The sequence below is a fragment of the Sinohyriopsis cumingii genome, chromosome 6, assembly GCF_028554795.1.
Source record: "Sinohyriopsis cumingii isolate HCF-2022 chromosome 6, ASM2855479v2, whole genome shotgun sequence".
Lineage (NCBI taxonomy): Eukaryota > Metazoa > Mollusca > Bivalvia > Unionida > Unionidae > Sinohyriopsis > Sinohyriopsis cumingii.
The window spans coordinates 102,130,556-102,145,377 of record NC_142966.1 but is presented as its reverse complement, the minus strand read 5'-3'; the positions used below and the strand labels follow the sequence as shown (position 1 = coordinate 102,145,377).

At 34.7% G+C, this 14,822-nt stretch overlaps 1 protein-coding gene across 1 annotated transcript in view; it reads right to left on the bottom strand.

The window, feature by feature from the left end:
• Positions 1–14,822, bottom strand: part of LOC149797581 (carbonic anhydrase-related protein 10-like) — an 89,530-nt gene that overhangs the window by 29,483 nt on the left and 45,225 nt on the right. The window contains exon 3 of the mRNA XM_089960433.1: positions 844–980. Within this exon, the coding sequence (XP_089816559.1) occupies positions 844–980 (137 nt within the window). The remainder of the gene's footprint in view (positions 1–843; positions 981–14,822) is intronic.

Below are 14,822 nucleotides of genomic sequence, written 5' to 3'. Positions count from 1 at the left end.
CCAGGGAAGAACCACCGACCCACGAGAAGTTACTGGCAGGCTTTCCCACGTACCCACGCTAGCCGAGCCTTGGACTCGAACCCACGCAGACAGAGGTGAGATGGCAGTGATCCGGAATGGTGAGCGCTTTAGACCACTCGGCCACTCGGGGTCCCGATTGTACTTTATTAATACTCAAGAAGATGAAAATTGATGTAGAAACCATTCGCATTATGCACTAAGCTTTAAGCTCTCAAAACACACAAGAACACATACATACATATTATTATCGGCTTTAAGGAACTAAACGTTTATTAATCACCGAAATAGTAAAACATATAAGAGGCACATAAGTTATTCTGTATTATTGAATACCGATTATTTCGATTTTATTCGTAATTGTTGGCAATACCAAACGATGTAATAAGGATGAAAGTTCTTGGACAGAAACCTTCGTTAAAACATAAATCCAGGTTTCTGCTCACTCACACCTCACACGTTTTCTGACATTGCAGCAAATTAAGCATCTCAATCCCATTATGTCTGATATTTTTTGTTTAATACTGAATGTTCAATTCCTGGAATATGTACTAATTAGATATATTGATTACCGTGGATCTGCATACAAACTTACGTCGTAGAAACTAACAATTAAAAATGTTCTTCCTTAAACGTGTTTTCTAATTTTGTTAAGGCGAATGCACTTCATATACTAAAGATGAAATAATGTGTTAATAAGTTAGCAAACACTGTCAGTGCTCGATTTTCTCATCCTACTAGAGTCAAACTAGACATAGAATAAAAACTTTAAGTTTAATTACGAGGTGGCTACTTTTGTGTTGTGGTGTGAAAGATCATGCATACCTTTGTGTTGTCAATATGCAGTGGCTTCAGATTTGGGTCGTATATAAGCTTATTTGGAATGATATCAATAGGGGACTGGTACTTTCCCTTGCTGCAGAGAGACCACGCTGGGTTGTGAGTTCCCCAAAAGTCAGGCCCTGAAAGTGGTAAAGAAAACGAAGTCACGTTATCATGGCTAAATGATGATGTCAAAGGCTTAGTTCCAATTACAAGAGTTTTCAATCGATTCATAGCTTTTAAGCTTATTTTAAAGGAATAATGGCAAAACATAAAACGCTTTATCACATGGCATGCACCTGGTTTCGTCAGGGTTAGATTGTAAAAGGTATGCAAATCATTTTGTGACGTCATACCTAATCAATTGAATAACTGAGAGTTTCAACCAAACCTGTAAGATGATTGATTGACAGGTGTTAAGTATAACTGACATAAAGAATCATCTCTTCGTTTTAATAGCATGGAAGATCTTGTAAGTACTCACGTTTAATAAAATAGTGAAGCATAACTGTGACTTTTACTACAAAATATCAGAATCTGTTCTATGATAAATTCAAAATAAAATATTACAATACATATTTATTAAATTTGTGAGCCAGAGGGCTATGAGACATGAATTCAGTTGCCCGGTTTTCTTAATCAACAAAATACGAGGCAGCTTCGACGCGGAAATATGCAACATCCCTCGCAAATATCAAATAAATGAAGGAATTATTGGACAAGTGAATACGACAAGTAACACACGTCTCAAGCGTAATTGACAGACACTGGCGTAATTCCTCTCCATGAATATGGAATCAGTCAGTAATAATATAAACGTGAATAACATATCACACTATTCGACATATAATGTCAATTACGGACGATTGGATATTGAGTTCCATTAAATGGTCCTTAGGTTCATTTGGGACCAAAGCGGCTGCACTTTGATACAAAGATTACAAAGAGTGATGTAACATAATTAATGTCATATTGGCACCTGAAAGCTGACTTTTACATAGGGACATTACAATAATTCAAATAAACCCTTTTTTCAAGATCGATGAATCTAAACCAGAGGTTGTCAAACTTTCCAGTGCAAGTGCCGCATACACAAATTTACACCTTGTCGCGGGTCGCATAGTTCATTGAGTAAAATAATTAATATTTGAAATAGCAAAAACATAAGGTTTTTCTAAATAACATCATAATTATTTTCAGTTGTTAATATGTTGTTAATATTTGAAAACTTAAACTTCAAAAGAAGCACATTTATTTGATAAACAGAGTAACATAAACAGAGTCAGTGCGAATGATGACTTGTTCCTGGCCGCATGAAAACCCTTGGCGGGCCGCATGCGTCTAAAATATTAATCTTCCAAATGTTTATTTTTTAAAATCTTTATTTTCGCTTTTCTATTTCTTTTGTGTGTCTGCTTCGTTTACTTTGTTTTCCAGAAATTGTTCAGACATGGACTTTTACAACTGCTTCTGATCGGACATGGAACACGGTCACTTATGACTATGGAAAGTTAGAATAATTACTTGAGGACCTCGGAACCATTCTTTTTTATTTTAGTCACAGTCCATTCATGAAAGTCTCAATGATACAGTAATAACCCCGTTTGCACACCCATCCATCTGTCTGCTGCTCTGCTTCCATCTAAACAGACAAGTGAAATTTCCTTTAACTCGACATCGTACTCTATAACGTAGCTATATATATGAAGAATACATTAATATTAATCGTTCCTTGGTTTGACAGGAGAACGGGACTAAAAGGTTAAATCCAATAAATTTCACATATAATTATAAGTTACTTATTAGATTTTCATTGTTCATCAGCTTTCATAGAGGTTATATATATATATATATATATATATATATATATATATATATATATATATATATATATATATATATATATATATATATATATATATATATATATATATATATATATATATATATATATATATGTGTGTGTGTGTGTGTGTGTGTGTGTGTGTGTGTGTGTGAAGCTGTGTATGGCACGTGTTATTAGACGGACGTTTCATCACAACTACAATTAAAGATGGTTACCAGGGGCTTTCATAGCACATTTCCCTGTAGATGATTGGAAATTTCACCAAATAAGAAAGATATTGATACAATGATAGCATTCGCCGACGGTCAGGGCCTCTGATAGGATTTGTGAGTCCTAGGAAACAATTTACAGTAGACCCCTATGAATATAAATTGTGACTGCTGTGGGCCACCTGACCGTTGTGGGCACCCATAATTATGTCTCAATTATCCTACATTGTTCGCCTCCCTGCGTACGTCTATGGTGAATTGATTGCCGGTAGATATTACAAACAATTACCTTTGTAACACCAAACCGTTGACATACGAAGTCGGTTTAAAGTTATACAGGGTATCTTGTCTCTAGAAAATATTCATCATATATTTCCTTAATAGTTCTGCAAAACACAACTGCAGATATATGATTTTCTCTTGCAAACATGGAGCAAGTTTAACGAAATTAATGTTCGCTGCTTTCTAATTTTAATACAAATGTAGTTTAGTTTTGTTTCTGGTTTTTATTTTTGTTGTATTTTTTGTATTTTGTTTTTTAACAAACAGTTATTGAATGACTGCGGAACCATCTTAATTTTATAATATATTTTGAAATTAATGTAATTCTTACCCAACTTTTATCAAAGAAAAATTATTATATACCGATCTGATATTATTTGTGCTACTGCATAGCTTCCGCATCAATATCGGGTGTGAAATAACCTGGTGATATATTCATCCCATCTGTGCAATATGTTTTATCGTTTTAAAAGAGGCTATACAAAGGACTGATCTGTAAAAATGTTGGAAGCATGAGGACAAAACAAGCTAACTTGAAATAAGGAGGCACATCTAAATACGGTCCATATGATGAAATAGTTCCTGTTTGATATGAGTATTGTATTTATGCGAAGAAGCAGAAGTCAGTGAGCGGTGTAAGGGATGGTGAGGAGAAAAGTAATGTGGGAACACTAGACCAAGGAACAAAATACTTTCTAGAAAGAGGTGACTGTCAAGATTAGTTTGATAAGAGCAATATTTGTTAAGATGACAGAATTTTTACCAAAAGCGCAAATATGATACCTAAAGAGCGAACACTTTTGGCCCCAGGACTTGAAGAAAGTAATTTTGGTATGGGTAAACATTTTCTAGTTATTGTAACATATCTAAGAAAAATACAGGAACACACATGCACGCAGATCATTCTTATAAACAAATTCTTTGAAATAGTGAGAAGAGATAAGCATATTTCCATTGATGATGAAATAGCGGAAATTAAATTCTAAGGGCTGCTCGTGAGAAGATCATTGTGTTTGGTATCCTATACTAATTGCTGACGACAGAATATGTGCTTTAAATGGGTGAAATCTCGTAAACAGCATAGTTCCAAGAACGTGTGATGCTGTATGTGATCTTCGTTGGAAAGGTTAAGTAACCTGTCCAAAGAATTCTTAAACATTTTACAAGACCCAAATTTATCTTGCAAAATGTGTCATATTTAAAATGGGAATGATATTGAGATAAAAGACGAAAAATGTACACATATTTCAAATCATTTGATTTTTTACAGCCAACAAGGACTCAAACACCTACAAGAGTTCCATTTCATCATCTAATCTTCAAGATCAGATTGGTCCCGGGTGGCCAAGTGGTCCAAGGCGCTCGCTTTTACAGATTACTGATATCTCACTTCTGTCCCCATGGGTTCAAGTCATGGCTAGGTCCACTTGCCTACGTTAAAAAGCATGGCAGTAGTTTCCCTAATTTTTCACGGTTCATCCTCCAGCCAAATATACTGGCCTCCATGCAGAGCCAAATCAAGGGCTGAAAAATGGCGTTAATCCCACAAGAAAGAAACAAATAAAATCAGCAAATGTGTCATGTTTCACAAGACCAGGTTTTTTATATTAGCAACAGAGAATATCCCGGATGTCGAAGAGGCCTCAAAAGACGATAAAATGCGAGAGCATCGTGACTACATATAAATGTTGTGAAATAGTTAAAGTCAATTGTATACGTCTCATGTGGGACATCCAAATTAATGTTAGAACTATAACTATGCCCGCTGTCTATGTGGTGAATCTAAAATGAGTTTAGACCTATGTATAATGTGTATGTGGTATATCTAAATTGATTTCAGACCTGTGTCCCTTGTATATAAGGTACATCCAAATTGATATTAGACCTCTGTCTCTTGTCAATGTTGTACACTCAAATTGATTTTAGACCTATGTCCCTTGTATATGTGGTAGATCCAAATTGATTTTAGACATGTGTCCCTTGTCTATGTGGTACATCCAAATTGATTTTAGACTGTGTCTCTTGTCTATGTGGTACATCCAAATTGATTTTAGTCTGTGCCCCTTGTCTATGTGGTTCAGCCAAATTGATTTTAGACTGTGTCTCTTGTCTATGTGGTACATCCAAATTGATTTTAGACTGTGTCTCTTGTCTATGTGGTACATCCAAATTGATTTTAGACTGTGTCCCTTGTCTATGTGGTTCAGCCAAATTGATTTTAGATTTGTGTCCCTTTTCTATGTAGTTCATATGAATTGATTTTGAAATGTGTCCCACGTCTAACTTGGAACAGCCAAATTGACTTTAGACATGTGTCCTTAGTCTGTGTAGTCTATCTAAATTGATATTAGACATGTGTCCCTTTTTTATGTGGTACAGCCAAATTGATTTTAGACTGTGTTCCTTGTCTGTGTGGTACATCCGACTCGTTTTAGAATGTGTCCCTTGTCTATGTGGTCCATCTAAATTGATTTTAGACTGTGTCCCTTGTCTATGTGGTCCATCAAATTGATTTTAGAATGTGTCCCTTGTCTATGTGGTACATCTAAATTGATTTTAGACTGTTTCCCTTATATATGTGGTCCATCTAAATTGGTTTTAGACATGTCCCTTGTCTATATGGACCATACAAGTCGATTTTAGACCTGTTTCAGTAGTTCCTTTGACTTATGAGCTGAGAAAATGAACAAGAATATATATTTAATTGAAGACTACAAATTAAGATGATTGAAAACTATTTCTAGAACTGTTTTATTATTAGAGAAATGTTATAATGTTTTTTATTTATGGACGGGTCTATTTGAGAAAACTATTGTAACTATGAACATAATTTTTCCATTGTTGAATTTATAGCCTCTAATATTCTATCTTTGATTCTACCTTGAAAACTAAAAAGGTATGAAAATTAATCTGATCGTTAAGCATGCAGATTCTTCCATTTCAAACGGAGCAAAGTTCTAATAGCCAATTTGTAGATAAGGAGAGAGAGAGAGAGTTAAGAACGAACACGACCTTACACTGCAAGTTACTAAATGCTTACCTTTGCTCCGCCCAGATTGCAGAGGTTGACTGTGTGTTTATCCAAAATCCTACTAAAACAACATAGTCTATACGTTAGTAATTTATTTCTTTAAAGTAAGTTTTTAGGATAATTTTAGGAGAATGTCATTTATGGTACTTTATGACATGTCCTTGACTATGGTCCAGACATTTAGATCATGGTGATAAATCCACAGCAAAAGCCTAGCATGGAGAATTTATTGAGTAAAATTCTGCACGTAGTTTATTTAGTTGATGCATATTATTGTGTAAATGGTCGGATAAGACAACATATCGGGTTTTTGAGTACCTTATCAAAAGCACATGACACAGATAATTGAATCTACAAATTGAGCTTTATATGAAGTGCAGTCAAATGATGGATAAGTTGTAGGTCAATATGGAATTTACTTTTGTGATATAATTAATTTACATACATACATACATACATACATACATACATACATACATACATACAGAGAGATCACTTATGTAATATTTTCGTAAATTAAGCAAGCATTTACAAACAAGGTACAACAGAGGGATCTGGTGGAATGAATTGAATTTTACTCAGGTGGTGAAGCTATACGAACAGTCTGATTAGATTCTGTTCGTGCCTGCAGTGGAGTAATCCATTTCACATTTCCTTGGGGAGTCGTTTTCGAAATAAAGCTCTATATAAAACACGTTTTGGCTTTGTATCTCAGTAACTTGAGACGAACTGATAGTGACACAAAGTAACCATATCCATCGCGTATGAATAATGACTGATGTATCTTTATCTGCGATATAGTCAGAATTATTGAAATGATAACTATGAAATGAATATGGTATGCACACGAAAAGAAAAATGTTTGTCCACTGCTCGACAACTAAATCAATACAAATTAAAGTTCGTGTAGCAATATGGAATGGGCATGACAGGGGCTACATTTACGATGTGAAGTTGCTCTGAAACGAAGGATAATTAGTCTCAAGAGAGCAGGCTTTCACTAGAAAACTAACACTGAATATTGCATTTCTATCACAAGGACAAAATAGTTCATCTAATGAATGCACTGCAGTGAAATATGCCGCATTAACTGACTGTAAACGTTGTTATACTAAACAAACATGGACAATACCCCAGTGTTGATAGCCTACGGTGTGGTAGAGATGAAGCCCACAAATAGAAGATCTCCATCAAACTAAGCATTTTCCATTCTAAATATACGTTATAGAATGACGCATTGGTTGATCGTGCTGCTTCGATACACACATTTATAATAATCTTTGGATTGTAAAATATTGAATTCGACGTTGGAATCCAACCAGGAAACAGAGAACAACAGGGATCGGATTATGTTTAAAAGTTTGTTACTATGATAAACAGAAAGCCCTGCGCCAGTCGCATTAATGTCTGTATTACTATCTCTTTTGTGTGTGTGTGTGTGTGTGTGTGTGTGTGTGTGTGTGTGTGTGTCTAGCGTTAAAACTTTTCAGTCATATCGCTACGGTATATGTAGTGTGGCAGTTTAGAGTGATGTCTAGCACTGGGACATCATGCTGCGTCATGTAGCATTTCCCACCCACTCACATTATCCTGACACCAGGCCGAGCAGTCATAACTCTAACCTCTTAATGTTGATCGCCAAATGAAGCAGCTGCAAGTACCATTTTTGTAAGTTTTTGTATGACTCAGCCGGGGTTCGAACCCGCGACCTCCTATGTCCAAGGGGGAGTTTAATGTATAAAATAATCTGAAAATAGGAATTTCATTTGAAAGCTACGCTACAACCCAGTGGCCTGTTACGTTACTATACAGATATCGATTCATGAAAAGGTAGACATATACTGGAGTGCCATTAATCTCTTACAGATGCGAATGAAGACATACTCGTGTGTTATTAGAGGCCTGTATTTCCCAGACATACATCATACTTCACTTTAATTCTCTTATACGTCTTTAGTCAGTATGTGTATTACAATGTCTGCGTCAGGCTGGGTTGCTGTTTATATTTCTATTTTTGTGAGCATGATAAAGACTTGGTATTTATTTTGGTTGAAAAATATTTCAAAAGAGAGTTGAAGAAAAATGTCAAACAAAAGATGTTATAATGTAATCTGCCTTTGTCAGTTGCAACTTATAGCAAACATTTATAATGGTGTAATGATTTTATATGCAAAACATCCTATCTAGGTCTAACAGGTTTCCTTCTTATATTTGTTGATCGCTAATTGTCTGTATTATAATCTATTAAATCCAAGTTCCCTTTTTTCTTTCTTTTTTTTATTTTACATTAAAGAAACCATTCAGAATGTTCCCATATCTGAGCGCAGCTGAGGCCATAAGGTAACCAACCGGAACGCCCTTTCCATCGCACGTTACATGTCCTCGTATGAAGGAAGGTTTTATAAAAAAAATAACCGATTGAAAACAGGGTTCAAATGTTGATGATAAGAAAACGAAAACTACAAAATCGGTAGAACTGCCGGTTGAAAGGACAGGGTCACGTTTGTTGGACAATCTAGACTTGATGGTGAACTAAAAATGTAGGGTTTTTTCGAACTTGACAAGCTTTAGTCTTATTACTGAAGATGTATCTTAAAATATATAGAATAAAATTATAATATTTTTATATAAAAGAAAAAATAGACTGCAGCTTTCATGAAACAGACAAATAGGAATTATGAAAAAATACAGATTCTTTATTTTTTTTTTGTTACGGATGACATATCACCTCAACGTCGTTAAGTCCTGTCAGATGTTGTACTATCAAATGCTGAATATAGTTTTCAGTATCTAAAGATATGGTGAATACAGTATTCATTATATACAGACCGTTTTGAAAATAGTATTCATTATCTACAGACCGTGTTGAAAATAGTATTCATTATCTACAGACCGTGTTGAAAATAGTATTCATTATCTACATACCGTGTTCAAAATAATGTTCAGTATCTAAAGATATGGTGAATATAGTATTCATTATCTACAGACCGTGTTGAAAATAGTATTCATTATCTACAGACCGTGTTGAAAATAGTATTCATTATATACAGACCGTGTTGAAAATAGTGTTCAGTATCTAAAGACATGTTGAGTCTACTGCTGAGTATCTAAAGACCTGCTGAAAAAAATGTTCATTCTTAAAAGACTTGCCCAATGTAGTGTTCAGTTTCTTAATTTATGATATGCTCGTGTTTATCTTTGTTAACTTTACATTGTCAGAATCGTTGAATATTTTACGATATTGTATACTTTCATATTACATTCACGTGCATAAAGGATCTACTTTCTATTGCAAACAAACAATGGACGCAGACGCCAGCACGTTTGATTTGTAAACAAATCATGTACACTCGCGTAATAGGCGCTTTTCGTTTTGGTTGATTAAATTTGTTTCTGCATGAAGTAAAGCAGATGTTTCGTGGACTGCCACATACCAGCTGCTTTGGCACATTCCGCGTTCACTTTTGTAATACAATGTTTCGAATTTAAGCTAAGTATACAGTAGACGCAAGAAAGGGTCCTTACAAATAACATACAAGTGACAAGGCATAAACTGTCGTCTTTAGCTGGTAATAACAATGGCAAAAAATATACTGTTTTACATCCTCAAAATGTACATTCTTAGTTCTGCAAATCCGAATTACAGGAGCCATGTCATATGTTCTCAATCTTGATTACACATTTCTAAATTGTACTGTAATTTCGAATACAAGTGCAACTACATCCTCCTTACTGCACTCAAAATAAAATAAGCATTACATTCCATAGCGTCTATTCTGATAATTACAAATGAAAGACTTCATATTTTTTCCACATTATGATTTCAAACATTCAATGACAGAAACAGAAACACATCTGCATATGTCAACATGCTTCTCCCTCGCTTCTTCAATCCGATGTATTTCATATGGAATTGATCCAGTCCATAATCACGAAATTTCGTAGAATAGAAAAAAAATACCAAAATCTATTCATTCCAGATCAAACGGAAAAGTTGTTGCAATGCGCATTCATTCACAATATGACTCCAAATTTCAATTTTTAACTAGACACGCCATTTTCTTTCGAAAGTTATGTCGAGCGCGCGACTATGTTCAAATTTATATGTGCGGAGTTATGTACCCAGTAATAATGTTGTTGTTGTGTAATGATGAATCTGCCCTTGTGTATTTAGTTTGGAATACGGTATACATTCATTTACTTTGTTTCTTATGTATTTTGTTAATATAATTAAGCATTAGGTAGAATAAGAAAATGAGCATATAATAAAAAGGTTACTGCATTTGTATGGGAAAATATGAACTCGTTTTGTCGGACGGATATACTATACTCCCAAGATCGTGCAGTATTTACATCCGTAAAACTCGTTCATATTTTCCCATACAAATGCAGTAACCTATAATTGTATCAAGAAAACAATGTACAGTGGACCTATGCTGAACATAGCGCTCAATATCTAAGACATGGCGAATACTGAGTTCAGTATCTAAAGACTTGCTGAATAAAGCGTTCTGAATGTAAAAGGTGCTGAAAAGAATGTTCAGTATCTAAAACCTTTCTGAATATAATGTTCAATATCTAAATACTAGCTGAATATAGTGTTTAGTATCTAACGACATGCTGAATATAGTGTTGAGTATACAGACTCACTGAATAAAGTGTTCAATTTGTAACAACTAACTGAATATAGTGTTTAGTATCTAACGACATGCTGAATATAGTGTTGAGTATCTAACGACATGCTGAATATAGTGTTGAGTATACAGACTCACTGAATAAAGTGTTCAATTTGTAACAACTAGCTGAATATCGTGTTTAGTTTTAGAATATTCGCTAAATATAGCTTTCAGTATCGAAAGACATGATAAATGTTGTGTTTGGTGAATATAGTGTCCAGTATCTAAAAATAAATTTTGAGAACAATAGAAGGATAGAAACATTAGTTCACTTGAGTGCCATACGCCTATCTGAGTGTAGATAATAGACAATCAGCAGTCAGTTCCAGGTTTGAATATTTCCAATCAAGTTTTCTCGTTATCGTGGACATTTATTTATTAATTTTACACTCGTGGTGTTTAAATTACAAAAGATCCGGGATCATCGTTATCAAGTACTAAGATAATAGCTACACAATATGAGTTCGTCCTGTCGTTGTCAAACGTCTTAACCAATAATATTTTAGTCGACATTCTATTATCAGACGATTGTCACAAGCTTCGAAGCTAACATGACAAGTCATGAAAATACCAAAGAATGCACGACCGTATTTTAATTTCGTCCATGTCAAAAGAACCTGAGTGTAAAGAAAGAGAATCTGATATTTATGACGTTATCGATCATGTAGTAATTAATGAAGCGAGTCTTCATAAACTGTATTCCTTTGAACAGCTGTAAAATATTCATAAATATTGAAGATAAGAGCGTCAATCAATAAAGAATTGCTTTGATCTATGTCTCTGATCAGCCTAAAGGAAAATGTCTTCGTTTATTCAAAGGCGCATTACACACACACGCACGCACACATATACACACATGCACGTACACACACATGCACACACACACACACATATACACATACCACTCCCTACATCAAGTCTGACTACGTCAATGTATCACAACTTTTGTCCAATATAAAATGCCCAAGTCACAACCGGTATGTGTAAGCCCAGAGCTTGCTTTTAGTTGGTTGGAGTTGGATATTAAATTTGTCTTACACAGTTGGTATAGTCGCTCGAAAATGCTCACGAAGGCTTTCATTCTTACCCCTTTCCCAGCACGCACAACCACAAAAACACAGACTGAGAAAGGCTGGGGAGGGGCTTCTTGTATAGCCTTGCTAACAGAAGGGTTACATCTAAGAAAACAAGTATGCTGGTTAAAAAATGTTTAGTTATAACATTTTAGCAAAGAAACTAATTTGTGTTAAATTTCATAAGTATTAAATTTTAAGCAAATAAGTACTTAAGACGTTGACGATAGTGCAGGTAAGGATTCAAAGTTCAATGACGAAGAACCAGATTTTGCATATTTTTTATACAAACCCTCAAGTAAATAACGAACACGCTGAGAACGTTTCTCGTTCGATATATAAATCGTGACGTTGGCGTTGGCGTTATATGGGTTACTGCTTCAAATTTACCTTCAAAAGCCCAGCAATTTAGTGCATACCAAGGCAAGATTGTGTGTGTGTGTGCGCGCGAGCGCGATTCGGATTATTAACGTAGCTTTGACAATGTTTCAGTCAAATCACTACGATGTCCACAGTGTGGCAGTTTATAGTGATGACTAGCAGTGGGCATCATGTAGCATGATGTCCTACCTAGTCACATTATCCTGACACCAGGCCAACCAATCCTAACACTAACCTCTTAATGCTGAGCACGTAGCGAAGCAGCTGTTAGTACCATTTTTGTAAGTCATTAGGCCACCAGAGCAGTCACCAAGGTAAGAGTTTCGATGTTTTATTTTGTACATATGCTGTTATATGCGCAGTGTCTATTCAGGCACTTTTCAAATTTGCATCCAATATAAGTGTCGACCTTTTTATCATAAAGCAAACTTCCGAACGGCATATTATAAAAGCAGTTATTTATATCTTAGCAAAGTGTATTGTTTTACATGTATTATTAGATAAGAAAAAAGAAATGGTGTATTCTAATCTAATAACATTTTCTGATAATTGTCTCTTTACACTCATAAAACCTGTAAAAGACTGCTTCAAACGACAGCATACAATCAATAGTAATCATATGATGAGCTTGTATTTAGTCTAAATTACTTGAATTTACAATCCAAATATCCCTGGTGATGTTTTGTACAATTTTCTACAGAAAGTATAAACGAATGTATTGAATTAAATTGACTGTCTTGAAGATCGATATAAGAGTGAAGTACAAGGACTTCTCAGATCAAATATATTTTTTCACTTCTACATTGCTCATTTGGAATTCGGCGTTAACACATTTGGTGGTTCTTGATTTCAAAATTGCATTGACTTACTCAGATATTAGTGCTTCTACAAATGATCATTTTCATAAGATCTTTAACTTAATGTAATACTTGCAATATTATGCAATAATTAGTAAATCGCCTCAGAAATAACTGCGATTTCTCACCTTTTGCTATTTGTATTTTGTTTGTGGTGCAGATTATCAGAACGTTACCATCTACAGTTCCTCTCTAACGCAAGACAAAGTTCGAAAATTACAAAAGTAATTTTTATGATGTTTAAGCATAGAGCCCATGTTATATGTTTATCGTGTTTATGAGCCTCGTTATATACAGGCTAGGGCCCATCTTTGACATGCACTTCAATATTAATAGGCAGTATATATTTTGCGCACGCTTCTAAATGTCGTCCTAAAACCCTTAAATATGTCATTTGCTCCAATCAAAGGGGACATACATAACGTAAAATAACAGTTCCTTCGTTCTAAGACATAATGCAACAGCTTCGTATGTATATCTACCAATCTATCCAATACACAGCTATTCTGGGAAAAACGAAAGCTCAAATTGTTATTAAATATTAGAAACCAGTGCATTCAGTTGTGACTTTTAAAGGGCAATACGTTTCCAAATCTAGCAAATATACGTTATCAGTGAATGATTAACTACAGTACTAGTAGTTTACGTTTTAAAACACCCGGCTGTATTCTCAAATATCAATCGAAGATGAATATTTTGACGCTTTTTCGCGATGATCTTCACTTTTATTATCTTTCTTTTTCCTTTACAAATACAACCAAGTTTAAATATATTTTGATAGTTCTATCCGTTAGATACCATCAGGGAAGGAGGCATATTGTAACTATAAGCGGAACAAAAATGTTTAAAAAATATGCATGACTGGCACATTTTTAATAAGTCATTTCCAGGTTTCGTTTTAGAACAGAGGTATATGTAGTGCCTGCTTTCATCATAATTTATATCTGTAAGGGAGACACTTTTCATCCTGAAGCATTGTCAGCCTAACTTAGAACTGAAGACTTTAAAAATACTCGTAAACGATAGTGATGTAAAATGTTAACAGGATTAATTTGCATTTTAAGTAATGCACGTTTTCTTTTTCATTTTGTTCTTTTATATTATTATCATTAATTATTTTACGGAAGCCTTCTGTGAACATCAACAGTAATTGGCTGGATTAGGTGTATTACCACGCCGGAAAAGTAGACTAACGAGGCGTAGAGTGAAGGGTTTCTGTTTCGAAATTAATGGCTCGAAATTGGATCAACATCTACAGAGGAGATTACAATATTGCACGAGGAAATCTATGATTAACACCTCCAGTCTCGTCGGCATATTGTCATTAGAGCTCCCTTGTTGGCTGGCAAATTTCTGCTTCGATTGCATAGACTTCAAACTCATCATTTCAGGAAATGAGTAGTACAAGACCACGTAGAAAACGTGGTCGAATATTCATTTGGATACTGATATCACAAAGTGACAATGGAATAGTCATTTTGGACTGTCATCAAAAAGTGACATGACAATCGAATCGTGATATCTGATACTATTATCAAAAGTGACAAACTAATAGTCAGTGGGATACTGATATCACAAAGTGACAATCGAATAGTCATATGGGATATCAAAAAGTGCCAAGACAATC